We start from the raw sequence: 12,775 nt of genomic DNA, 5'->3' as shown, positions 1-12,775 counted from the left end.
TGATCAATAGGTAGATAAGTAGTAATACAGGATATGCATACTTTAATATTGAAATGTCATCTCCTCAGAAACAGATACAATTTCACTTAAGGATTATTCTCTGTGTTACTTACTACTGATTTTATGAATTGAAGCGGAGACAAATTGAGATTGGTTTAAATGGCATAGCTATGAAGAGAGATGTCTTTTTGACATGATTCTTCTGTTATTCTAGATTTGAAATTCTGGCTTAATCAGAAACCCCATCCTCCTACTTCATTCTTCCCTTTGCATGGGTGGAAAAACACCAGGGTGCTTAAACATAAGTTTCTTAATCCATGCCGACTGGGAAGAGGGACTTGCAGACAAGTTTGGAACAAAATCCAGCTTGTTTGGCAGAACCTAACCACAGTTTCCCATTAATTTCATATGAGATGGATTCTTCCTAACATTTCTTTGCACTGATACCAAGGGAAGAGTAAATTTGGAGCAAAAGGGCTTTATGCACCTGCACACTGCCTGTACATGTCCTGGTTTCCTAGACAGGATTTAATATTGAAATGTACAGTACATGCAGATGTGACCATAATAACCTTCCTGTGATACAGACACTTAAAATGATACTCTCGATATTGAATAGGAGATTATTGATGTGCATTGATTATCTATATAAATTTTCAATAGAAAAACTGTTCAGCAGTAACAAACTGAAAATTCAAATTGATGAATGAATACCCCATTCACTGATTATAGTTTAGATTCAGTTCTGATTGCAAAAGTCAGTTTTGGATTTGGTCCTTCTGTGAGTAGAAAGCCTTTTGAGCATTCTTTTTCTGACTTGACACATATCTTGTGCGCGAAAAGGAAGCCCCGTTTTGTGCTTTTTGTGTGTGCCATATGTTGCACATTCTCTTGCAGAAGCTCTTGTCCAAAGTGTCTAGATATGTTCTTGCACAGTCATGCATGCTGTGTCCAAATTCAGGCTAGCACAAACCCCACACAACTATTTGCTGAGTGATGCTACTCTTCTGCCTCTCTGTTCTTTGGTTCTAACCCATTGCATTAATAATGCACTGCTTATCCCATATGTAGGAGCCCCTGGTGGCGCAGTGGATTAAATCTTTGTGCCGGCAGGACTGCTGACCTGAAGGTTGGGTTGCTGACCTGAAGGTTGCCAGTTCGAATCTGGGAAGAGCGAGAAAGAGCTCCCTTTGTCAGCTCCAGCTCATACCCATACAGGAACATGAGAGAAGCCTCCCACAAGGATGGTAAAACATCAAAACATCCAGGTGTCCCCTGGGCAACATCATTGCAGACGGCCAATTCTCTGACACCAGAAGCAACTTGCAGTTTCTCAAGTCACTCCTGATACACACAAAAAAATCCCATAAGTAAACTAGTGCTTTCTCATAAGACTTGAGGTTGGCTTTAGTTACTTGGGGTTCTACTCTCCCAACTCCTTGTGAATCCAGTCCCTGTTAAGCGATTGAGCATTCAGTGAAAGAAGAACTTAGGGACATAACCTTTTACTCTTTCAACAAGGAAATTGATTGAGATAAGTCAGACCAATTTTCTTCTCATAAAATACACATTGCACAGAGGGATGAATAATCTTGTCAGTTTTTGTTGCAAGAGTCACTTGCACAATAATGTTCAATAAAATTATAAAATGTCATCCTGTATGGTCAGGATGTTTTTCTTTCTCCTTTGTACCAACAAATGGCTTCCTGCTGCCTAAGAATATGTAATTCTATCCCAGTTCTATTTGCAGATAGCATATCCCTTCAGAATTAAGAGAGAGTGATCCTTTTGGTCCAGAATGTTTTGTTTTTCTTGCTCTTTTTAATTAGGGGAAATATAACTGGTGCCCACAGCTAATCAGCTCCATTTCTCTTGCACTCCAGTTCTCTCCTGCCTTATCCAAGCCCATAGTTTTATTTTCTTTGTGTTTTTAAGGACCTCTTGCAGTGGACGAGTCTTCTCAGTATCTGAAGGCTCAACAAGTTTCAGGGTCAGGTTAGGTACAAATGCATAGAGGTTTATTGAATGAAATATTTGTATTTGTTTTCCTCTGCTATAGAAGTGATTTGTATTTTAATTTTTGAGCCTTTCTTCTTGTGTGATTCTATTGAATTCTCTGTATATATTGTAGCAGGCACCTGCGCCTTAAAATGCCTGCTGTTGCAGTTCCTGAAGGGAGCAGGAGAAGAACAGCGGGACTTCTAGAAGCACAAGCAGACTGCATATATATATTCATGACTTGTAAATTGTTTCTGTCATAAAGCTGGAATATTCTGCACAGTTAGTAAAAAGCAATCCCCATTGATCTAAATGGGATTTCTTTCTAGAAGAGCATACTCTGGATTTTCTGCAGATGGATTGTTCCAGTAGTTTTAGTTTAGGGAGTAGTGTTTAAATGGGATTAGCATTTTCTTACCATCATACCTATTTTGCGTCTCTTGCACACTACACAATTACAGTACTAATTCAGTTGCGTTGACTGCATCCTATAGAATATTCTATGCCAAACGAGATCTAGGGCCTTTAAATCCCAAAATTCCATGGATTGTAGCTGTGGCAACTAAAGTGGTTTTTAAGTGCAATAATTGTTCAGTTGCACAAGGCTTGATTTTCTTCAATGTGTCGAGGCCAGGTTGAGCCAACTATTCCTGGCTCATAGTGTTTGCTTTATAATGTGGATGGTGAACTTGGTCTCCATGTGGTCTGCAGTGTCTCCTTCCAACTTGCTGCTCTGCTCCGGGGGTTTCACTCCTCTCCATGGCCCTTTCCCTCTCATTACAGAGCTACAGTCTCAACTCAGCAAATACGTAGAGGTGAATTTTCTTTCCCTGTTATTTCTCTCTGTTCATACTGCTAAGATTACAGCTGAGCAGCAGAGAACCTCCTCTTGGTCACCCTCACATTACATGGAAATACTGTTTTGTTTTGTTTTTTCTAATAAAGCACTAGTATCTTTCTCACTGCAGAGCATGAAAACAGACTTGAACCAGATAGGACTCATTTCCCCCATGAGCAGGAAGCTCTCTTTGTGAGTGCAATATGGATGAAGAAACAATCAAGGCATTCCCTAAGATGGCCATTAATTCACTGTTAAAAAGGCCAAGGCCATGTATTCCACTGTCAAACAATTTTAACAATCAGGAAGTGCTTTCTAATGTTTAGGTGGAAACTCTCTATAGTTCGTATCCATTGTTCTGTGTCCTAGGAGCATTTTTGGAACTTTTATACTTTGTTTTTAGCTTTGGTTTTTGATGTATATTTTAAGATGATGTGAGCTGCCTTGAGTCCACCTGGAGAAAGGTGGCATAGAAATCTCCTAAATAAAATAAATAAATAAAATAGGATGCATCTACACTGTAGAATGAATGCATTTTGACACCACCTACCTGCCATGGCTCAATGCTGTGGAATTATAGGAGTTGTAGTTTCTCTGCCAAAGAGTGCTGGAGCCTCACGAAATTACAAGTACCAGGACTCCATAGCATTGAGCCATGGTAATTAAAGTGGTCTCAAAATGCATTCATTTTGCAGTGTAGATGCAGCCCTGGTTGCAAGCTACAGAAAATAAGCTCACTCTATCTTCAGTAAGACATCCCCTCAAATATTTGAAGATGGTTAACATGTCTCTTCTTAATCTCTTCTCCAGGCTAAATCCAGTGGCCTGATGCACTCCCTTTAGGGCATGTTTCCCAGGCCCTTTATCATTTTGGTTGCCATCCGCTGGACATACAGTAGAGTCTCACTTATCCAAGACTCACTTATCCAACGTTCTGGATTATCCAATGCATTTTTGTAGTCAATGTTTTCAATATATCATAATATTTTGGTGCTAAATTTGTAAATACAGTAATTACTACATGGCATTACTGTGTATTGAACTACTTTTTCTGTCAAATTTGTTGTATAACATGATGTTTTGGTGCTTAATTTGTAAAATCATAACCTAATTTGATGTTTAATAGGCTTTTCCTTAATCTCTCCTTATTATCCAACATATTCGCTTATCCAATGTTCTGCCAACCCGTTTACGTTGGATAAGCGAGACTCTACTGTATTCCCATTTGTCAATATCTTTTTTGAATTGTGGATTAATAGTTCTACAGAAACTTATATAACAAAACAAAAATGAGTTGTACTTAAGAAACCAAACACAACAGAGTTGTTACATTAGTGATACTGCTGTTCTGTCAGTTCACAATGAAAGGGAAATACTAAAAAAGGGAATTGCTTTATTGGCCCATACTATCAGCTTACCTTTATCCCGCCCAGGGCTTATCAAAGTAGGAAGTCTGTAAACTCATATGTACATAAGAACATTTCTTTAATATATTAGACAACAGAGGTGTGCATCCTTTTCACATGATTCTTATTTGCTATACAACATGAATATTTAATAGCACTTTCCCCTTATTCTGCCTTCAGTTGGTCCCCCCCCCCCTTTTGATTTTTACTTGTTGCAGTCATTACGTTTCAACTCCAGATGGCACTGTCTTCCTGTCAAACACATGTTGACTATCCCCTATCAGAAATGCTAGGGTCTGAAAGTGTCTTGGGTTTTGGAAATGTTTTGGATTTTTTGGATAATGAGGCATCTTTACGATATGACCCAAGACTGAACATGAAATTCCTTTATCTTTCATATAGATCTTATAGGCTTAAGATAATTTATGCTATAATTTGTGTATTAAACAAGCTTTGTATTCATTGATATATCAGAAAGCAAAAATGTCAATATTTCAATATCCATGTGGAAATTTTTGGATATTGAAGTATTTTGCATTTTGGAATTCCAGATAAGATATGCTCAGCCTGTAATAGTGTATATTAATAATAATAAAGGTTAAGGTTTTCCCCTGACATTAAGTTTAGTCGTGTCCGACTCTGGGGGTTGGTGTTCATCTCCATCTAAGCTGAAGAGCTGGCACTGTCCGTAGACACCTCCAAGGTAATGTGGCCAGCATGACTGCATGGAGCACCATTACCTTCCTGCCGGAGCAGTACCTATTATCTACTCACATTTGCATGTTTTCAAACTGCTAGATTGGCAGAAGCTGAGACTAACAATGGGAGCTCACCCCACTCCCCGGATTTGAACCACCGACATTTTGGTCAGCAAGTTCAGCAGCTCAGTGGTTTCATCTGCTGCGCCAATGGGGGCTCCATTTAATAATTATACTTGTAACCAAAATGCACAGGTGACCTACTCCATTTCTGCAGAAAGGTCTGTTGAAGCCCATGTGCTGTTATCACTGAGAGGAGACATGCTGACTGCTCTTTTTTCAATGGGATGCTTTTCCAAACTTTAGGGAATGCAATATTATTGGTAACATAATATTGCTGAATATCTTTTTATTTTACAGATTCGAGGCTTCTTATCAAGATTTGACAATGTCCTTCCTGTCAGCCTGGCTTTCGACAAGTGCACTGCCTGTTCTCCCAAAGTAAGTAAAAGAGCCAGTGAAGTGTATTGCCACACATAATTCCTTTTAGTATTTCTATTTATTTGTGATGACTCATGGGCCTTGTAGTCCTGCTCATGACATTGTGATGCCTGATGAAGAAGAAAACTTGGGTTTTTTACCTTCCCAGTCAGAACTGGAATCTTCTCAGCCAGATCTTTCCCAGGCAGATCTGGGAACCTTGCACCTGCAAGAAAGTTGTGTCCCAGAAGTATGTCAAACAAACCCTGAGCCTACATCTCCCGTGTTCTCTCGCCATGAGTTTTGTAAACAACAGAGGGGTTTGGAAGCAGCTTCGTGTAGGAGTGCGAGGATAGCAGCTAAGAATGTACCCAATTAAGTCTGCTTTTCGTGAGAATCTTTAAGGAGTCAGACATCTGGTCTCAGAGTTTAGCTTTCGTTTCTGGTTCCCAGAGAACTGCTCCGGCGGGAAAGTTAGACTCTATATAGGTGTTTTACCCGCGTAGTAACTTCGCGGAGTCAATTCGTCAGCCTCCGGAGCGAGTTGTGTCTGGACAGCGCGCTCCGATTCAAGCCTCGTTCCTGCTCAAGCCTTGCCTTGTTTCCAGCCTTCGCTCCTGTTTCCCAGCCTTTGTTTACCTACGGATCTTGCCTTGTTTCCCAGGACTAACCCTTGCCTTGTTTCACGGATTTTACCAAGTTATTCCACGGACCTTGTTCTTGTTCCTCGTTACCTTGTTCCACGTTTCAAGCCTTGTTTCAAGTATCAAGTTATTTCCTAGCCTTGCTCAAGTTCATGGACTAAAGGACCTTGTCATCTCCCCTCACTTTGCCTGGCAAAGTGAGTGTTTCGGTTATTGGATTACAACTTTGGACCTTAATATTTCATATTGGACATTGTTTCTTTGGACTAATTTTGACCTTTCCTGAAAGGTCTGCTTCTGGACTAACTTTTACATTTGCTTTTACTAACTTTATATATTTCCTTAATAAAGATATTAGATAGAATCTGGCCTCTGCGTATGGTTATTGGTGCTCTGTAGCCTGGGTCGTGACAGTTTGACTCCGCGCCCCCCTAAGCACCAATTAACCTCGGCCAGAATGTCTACCGGAACCGTACCTGGGCCGAGCGGCCAGCCGATTACCTACACCATCGACAAGGATGAGGTGGACCGAATCCGTGATAAGCTCAATGCACAGGATGGGGAAATAAAGGGTTTGAAGGAACGCGGAATCCGTCTTCCGGCCATGGCGTTGCCAACCAAGTTTACTGGAGAAGCTTCTAAGGTTCATGTTTTCCGTCGCCAATGCCAAGCTTATCTAGAGGCCCGTGATGCCGAGTTTCCCCAGGAAGACATCAAGGTGGCGTGGATTTACAGTCTCCTAGACGGGCCAGCGGCTAACTGGGCGACGGCTCTGTTCGACCAAGCCTCCCCACATCTAAGGTCAGCGCAACATTTCTTGGACCACCTTAAGGCGACCTGGGGAATCGAGGACAATTTGGAGGCCGCCGGGCACAAACTCCGCCGCCTCTTCCAAGGAGACAGACCCATGTCTCAGTACATAGCCGAGTTCCGAGTGCTGGCCCACAACACCGGCTGGAACGATGTTGCCCTCAGAGGACAATTTCGGGAGGGTCTCAACATTGAAATGCTGGAGGAAATCTCCAAGGTGGATCCTCCCCAAACGCTGGAAGCACTCATCGATCAATGTTTACGGGCTGAAGTCATGATTGCCAACAGAAAACAGTGGGTCCGAGGCCAGAGCGGTAGAGCTGGGGTGAAATCTCCCGCTCCCGCCAGCGTTCAGCCGCGTCCAGTGTGGAGACCCCCACCACCATCCCCATACCCCAGAGGGAGCGAGGAGGTGCCGATGCAGTTGGGCAATGTGCGTCCCAGATTAGATGCCGCCGAGAAGGCCCGCCGCCAACGCCTAAATCTCTGCTGGTATTGCGGGAATGGGGGCCACTTCGCCAGAGAGTGCCCAGCCAAAGGGAAGCCCGCCGCCCGTCTTGCGGCGGCGTCCTCCACGGAGACGAAGGCGTCTGAGGCGGCTGGCACACAGCCGGCGGGGGAAGCCAACGACCGGGCGTAGAGAGGCTCGCCAACCCGGTCAAGAAACCCGTTCAAGAGCCGCCAACCGGGGTCCTGTTCCTTCTAGTGGTCACCTTATGGTCAGCAAAAAAGGGACCCGTCATGATCCACGCCATGATAGACTCAGGAGCTACCAACAATTTCATTGATAGAGAGTATGCCGACTCTCTGGGATTACAATATCATGACTTCAAGAATGCCCGTGTGGTGCAAGCCATTGATGGTCGCCCTCTCAAGACGGGCCCCGTAAGCCAGTGGTCGGAACCCACCAGGATGTGGATAAGGGAACATATGGAAGAGATTTCCTTCTTTGTTACTGAGGTTCCCCATTTCCCTGTGATTTTGGGGATTCCATGGCTGACACTTCACGACCCAAGCATCTCCTGGTCCAACAGAGAACTGCAGTTTGCTTCAAAGTATTGCCAAAATCATTGCCTCGTAGCCAAGGTCTGCCATGCCACAGACACCGAGCCCATTATCACCTTGCCAAAGAAGTACTCCGAGTATTGGGATGTATTCAATGAAAAAGAAGCCGAAAGGTTACCCCCACATAGACCTTATGACTGTGCCATTGACTTGGTGGAGGGGGCCCCGATCCCGCGAGGGCATCTCTACTCCCTGACTGAACCGGAGCAAGAAGCTCTCAGGGAATTCATAGAGACAAACCTTCGCAAGGGATTCATCAGACCCTCTCAATCCCCAGCCGCCTCCCCAGTGATGTTTGTGAAGAAGAAGTCAGGGGAATTACGCTTGGTGGTGGACTACAGAGCATTGAATAATATCACCAAGCGGAACAGCTATCCCCTGCCCTTAATCTCGGATCTACTAGACCGACTTCGAGGAGCCAAGGTTTACACCAAGCTGGATCTTCGGGGAGCTTACAACTTAGTTCGCATCAGAGAAGGGGACGAGTGGAAGACCGCCTTCCAGACTAAATTCGGATTATTCGAGTCCCGAGTTATGAATTATGGATTATGCGGAGCTCCCGCAACGTTCCAGCATTTTGTCAATGACATTTTCCAGGACTATCTAGATAGGTTCTTGATAATCTACCTGGACGATTTTTTGGTGTTTTCTAGATCACAATCAGAACATGAGAACCACGTCAAAATGGTGTTACAACGATTGCGGGATCATGGACTTTACGCCAAGCTGGAAAAATGCGCTTTTGATCTACAAGAGGTAGATTTCCTTGGATACCGTATCTCGCCTCTAGGGCTCTCCATGGATCCAGCCAAGGTTTCAGCAGTATTGGAATGGCGGGCGCCAACTAACAAGAAGGAGGTGCAGCGATTCTTGGGGTTCGCGAACTACTACCGCAAGTTCATTCCAGATTTTGCCCGCTGGTCTGACCCAATCACTAGCTGCATCCGTGGAAAACGGCCCTTCCGCTGGACTGATCAAGCAGAGAAAGGGTTCCAGCAACTAAAGAAATTATTCACATCCCAGCCAATCCTTCAGCATCCAGATCCTGAAACCCTTTTTGTGGTGCAAGCGGATGCCTCTGATGTGGCAATTGGGGCTGTGCTCCTACAACCGGTGGGAGATCACCTTCATCCTTGTGCTTATTATTCTCGTCAACTAACCGCACCAGAGAGGAACTATACCATTTGGGAAAAAGAACTATTAGCCATAAAGGCAGCTTTTGAAACTTGGAGACATTGGCTAGAAGGGGCCAAATTTCCCATTGAAGTCCACACTGATCATCGAAATCTAGAACATCTAAGAACTGCCCGCAAGCTAAATCAAAGGCAGCAACGTTGGGCTTTATTCTTTGAACGTTTCAACTTCCAGATTCATTATGTGACCCCAGCCCAAACCAAGCAAGCAGACGCCCTGTCACGTAAACCGGAATACGCTGCAGGACGCAAGGAGACCTTTGAATCCCAACTACTACAACCCGAGAACTTTGCCACGCTCACAGTGGGGAACACCAAATCCACTCCCATTGATTCAACTCCCCCTAATCCAGGGCCCATCTGTGCTCAAGAAATCAGGGCTAGTCAGCAAGCAGATGCCTGGGCGCAGGACCAACTTCGTCAAGGTCTGCACTTTCCCTTTTCGCTTAAAGATGGGCTGCTTTGCTATAGAAATCATGTTTATATCCCACCCGGACCGGGCAGGGAAAAAGTACTTCGACTGTGTCATGACTGCAAACCAGCAGGGCATTTCGGACTATTTAAAACCATGCATTTGATCCTAAGAGATTTCTGGTGGCCCAAGATCCGCAAGGATGTGGAAAAATATGTTAACACCTGCCCAGTATGCCAGCGCTCCAAGATAAGAAGGGAGAAGCCCTCAGGGCTTCTACACCCCCTTCCTAACCCATCTCGCCCATGGGAAATAATTTCTGCGGATTTTATCACTGACTTACCACCTTCCTGTGGATTCACCACGATCCTAGTGGTGGTGGACCTTTTCACCAAGTTAGCCCATTTCATTCCCTGTGAAGGTCTTCCCACGGCCCAAGAGACTGCAGATTTATTCCTCCAACATGTTTTCAGACTACATGGATTGCCCAAGAGTTTGGTCACAGACCGTGGATCCCAATTCACCTCTCGTTTCTGGAAGGCACTACAAAAACTATTGGGCATAGACTCTCGTTTATCTTCAGCTCATCATCCCCAAACGGATGGGCAAACGGAGCGCACCAATGCCACTTTGGAACAGTACCTTCGCTGTTATGTAAACTACCAACAGGACAATTGGGCTTCTCTGTTACCACTGTCGGAATTTGCCTACAACAATGGAGTCCAGGCTTCTACAAAAGAAACGCCGTTCTTTGCAAACTACGGCTTCCATCCACGTTTCTTTCCCCCTGTCATTGAAACTTCAGAAGTTCCCGCAGCAGAAGATTGGCTGCAGGAACTCACAGCGGTGCAACAACTTTTGCTCCAGCAACTGGAACAAGCCAAGGAGGACTATAAACGTCACGCGGACAAACATCGCCAGCCGGGCCCCGAAATCAAGGTAGGAGATCGGGTTTTTCTGTCCACTCGCTTTTTGCCCTCCCACCGCCCTTGCCGGAAGTTAGATGCCCGTTTCATTGGCCCCTATCCAGTGGTGGCGCAATTAAACCCCGTGACTTTCAAACTCCAACTTCCACGTTCAATGCGCATTCACCCAGTGTTTCACCGCTCCCTGCTCCTTCCGGCAGATGGTGTGCGGCCAGATGTAGACCGGCCGGCCCCCGTCCCTATTTTGGTGGATGGGGAGGACGAGTTCGAGGTTCAGGACATTTTAGATTCTCGCTTTCACCGCCGCCGCCTGCAATATCTCATTGACTGGGTGGGTTTTGGCCCTGAGGAACGCTCTTGGGAAGACGCCTCCACAGTCCATGCTCCTGATCTAACCCGTCGCTTTCATCAGACCTATCCCGCCAAGCCACGACCTCGCGCCTCGGGGAGAGAGTCCCAGTTTGGGAGGGGCCTTGAGGAGGGGGATAGTGTGATGACTCATGGGCCTTGTAGTCCTGCTCATGACATTGTGATGCCTGATGAAGAAGAAAACTTGGGTTTTTTACCTTCCCAGTCAGAACTGGAATCTTCTCAGCCAGATCTTTCCCAGGCAGATCTGGGAACCTTGCACCTGCAAGAAAGTTGTGTCCCAGAAGTATGTCAAACAAACCCTGAGCCTACATCTCCCGTGTTCTCTCGCCATGAGTTTTGTAAACAACAGAGGGGTTTGGAAGCAGCTTCGCGTAGGAGTGCGAGGATAGCAGCTAAGAATGTACCCAATTAAGTCTGCTTTTCGTGAGAATCTTTAAGGAGTCAGACATCTGGTCTCAGAGTTTAGCTTTCGTTTCTGGTTCCCAGAGAACTGCTCCGGCGGGAAAGTTAGACTCTATATAGGTGTTTTACCCGCGTAGTAACTTCGCGGAGTCAATTCGTCAGCCTCCGGAGCGAGTTGTGTCTGGACAGCGCGCTCCGATTCAAGCCTCGTTCCTGCTCAAGCCTTGCCTTGTTTCCAGCCTTCGCTCCTGTTTCCCAGCCTTTGTTTACCTACGGATCTTGCCTTGTTTCCCAGGACTAACCCTTGCCTTGTTTCACGGATTTTACCAAGTTATTCCACGGACCTTGTTCTTGTTCCTCGTTACCTTGTTCCACGTTTCAAGCCTTGTTTCAAGTATCAAGTTATTTCCTAGCCTTGCTCAAGTTCATGGACTAAAGGACCTTGTCATCTCCCCTCACTTTGCCTGGCAAAGTGAGTGTTTCGGTTATTGGATTACAACTTTGGACCTTAATATTTCATATTGGACATTGTTTCTTTGGACTAATTTTGACCTTTCCTGAAAGGTCTGCTTCTGGACTAACTTTTACATTTGCTTTTACTAACTTTATATATTTCCTTAATAAAGATATTAGATAGAATCTGGCCTCTGCGTATGGTTATTGGTGCTCTGTAGCCTGGGTCGTGACATTATTTCAGTGGGACGGAGAGAGGTTAATTATATTATTGTAGTTCAAGGAAAGTTTTCTCCTATTTTCAGGTGATAATTTCCACTCAGTACTCAGTAATGTCTTCCTGAATAAGCCTTGTTTTACAATGTCATCTTAGATAGATTTCTTGTTTTGGTGTTGGATTGCCAAATAAACTAATCTTGCATGCTAAAAGAGCACAAATAAAATACTAGTCAACAAGATTGGATCCACCATTTTACATTTATTGCCTTGAATTAAAAAAACCTCAAAAACTTTAAATTAAATTTTTGGTTGTTGCTGGAATAGCATGAAAGAAACCATCACTCCAGAAGCTCCAACATCACCATCTCAAGCCTTCACTCTAGTACTGAGAGAATCCCCCCACTTTTGACTCCTGTGATTACAGTGAATTGACCCAGTTGAATGCTAGCAGTCGAGTAGTCCTTATTTACTCTTCCCTCTTGGGTTGATTGCACATTGTTTTCAAAGGAAATGTTTGTTTTAGTATCAGTGAAATATAAAGTTCTTTCCATGATCCCTGCACAGGTATCTGCTATTTCCCCCTTTTTTCTTTTGCTCTCCTATCTTTCCATTCCTTCCTTTACTAAATTGACACATATTTGTTAAGAGAGGGAGCTGCCACACACTCATTTCTCCTCTTCCTTATTGAGGGGCAAACTGCACATGCTTTCCAACCAGTATACATTATGCAAATAAGAATATTTAATACATTTAATACACTTTTTGGGAATTTTTTTGGCTTATTGCTCTGAAGTTTGATATTTTTGATATTGATAGATTTATAAGATAGACTTTATAAGTGCTGTATGTCTTAGTTAAA

At 44.2% G+C, this 12,775-nt stretch overlaps 1 protein-coding gene across 5 annotated transcripts in view; it reads left to right on the top strand.

The window, feature by feature from the left end:
- atg7 (autophagy related 7) overlaps positions 1-12,775 on the top strand; it is a 198,384-nt gene that overhangs the window by 50,796 nt on the left and 134,813 nt on the right. For all 5 annotated transcript variants that reach the window (XM_062969991.1, XM_062969990.1, XM_062969989.1 and 2 more), the window contains exon 16: positions 5,361-5,441. In XM_062969991.1, the coding sequence (XP_062826061.1) occupies positions 5,361-5,441 (81 nt within the window). The remainder of the gene's footprint in view (positions 1-5,360; positions 5,442-12,775) is intronic.

The sequence above is a fragment of the Anolis carolinensis genome, chromosome 2, assembly GCF_035594765.1.
Source record: "Anolis carolinensis isolate JA03-04 chromosome 2, rAnoCar3.1.pri, whole genome shotgun sequence".
Classification (NCBI taxonomy): domain Eukaryota; kingdom Metazoa; phylum Chordata; class Lepidosauria; order Squamata; family Dactyloidae; genus Anolis; species Anolis carolinensis.
Note: the sequence above shows the minus strand (reverse complement) of the source record. Positions and strands in the feature narration are given on the sequence as shown.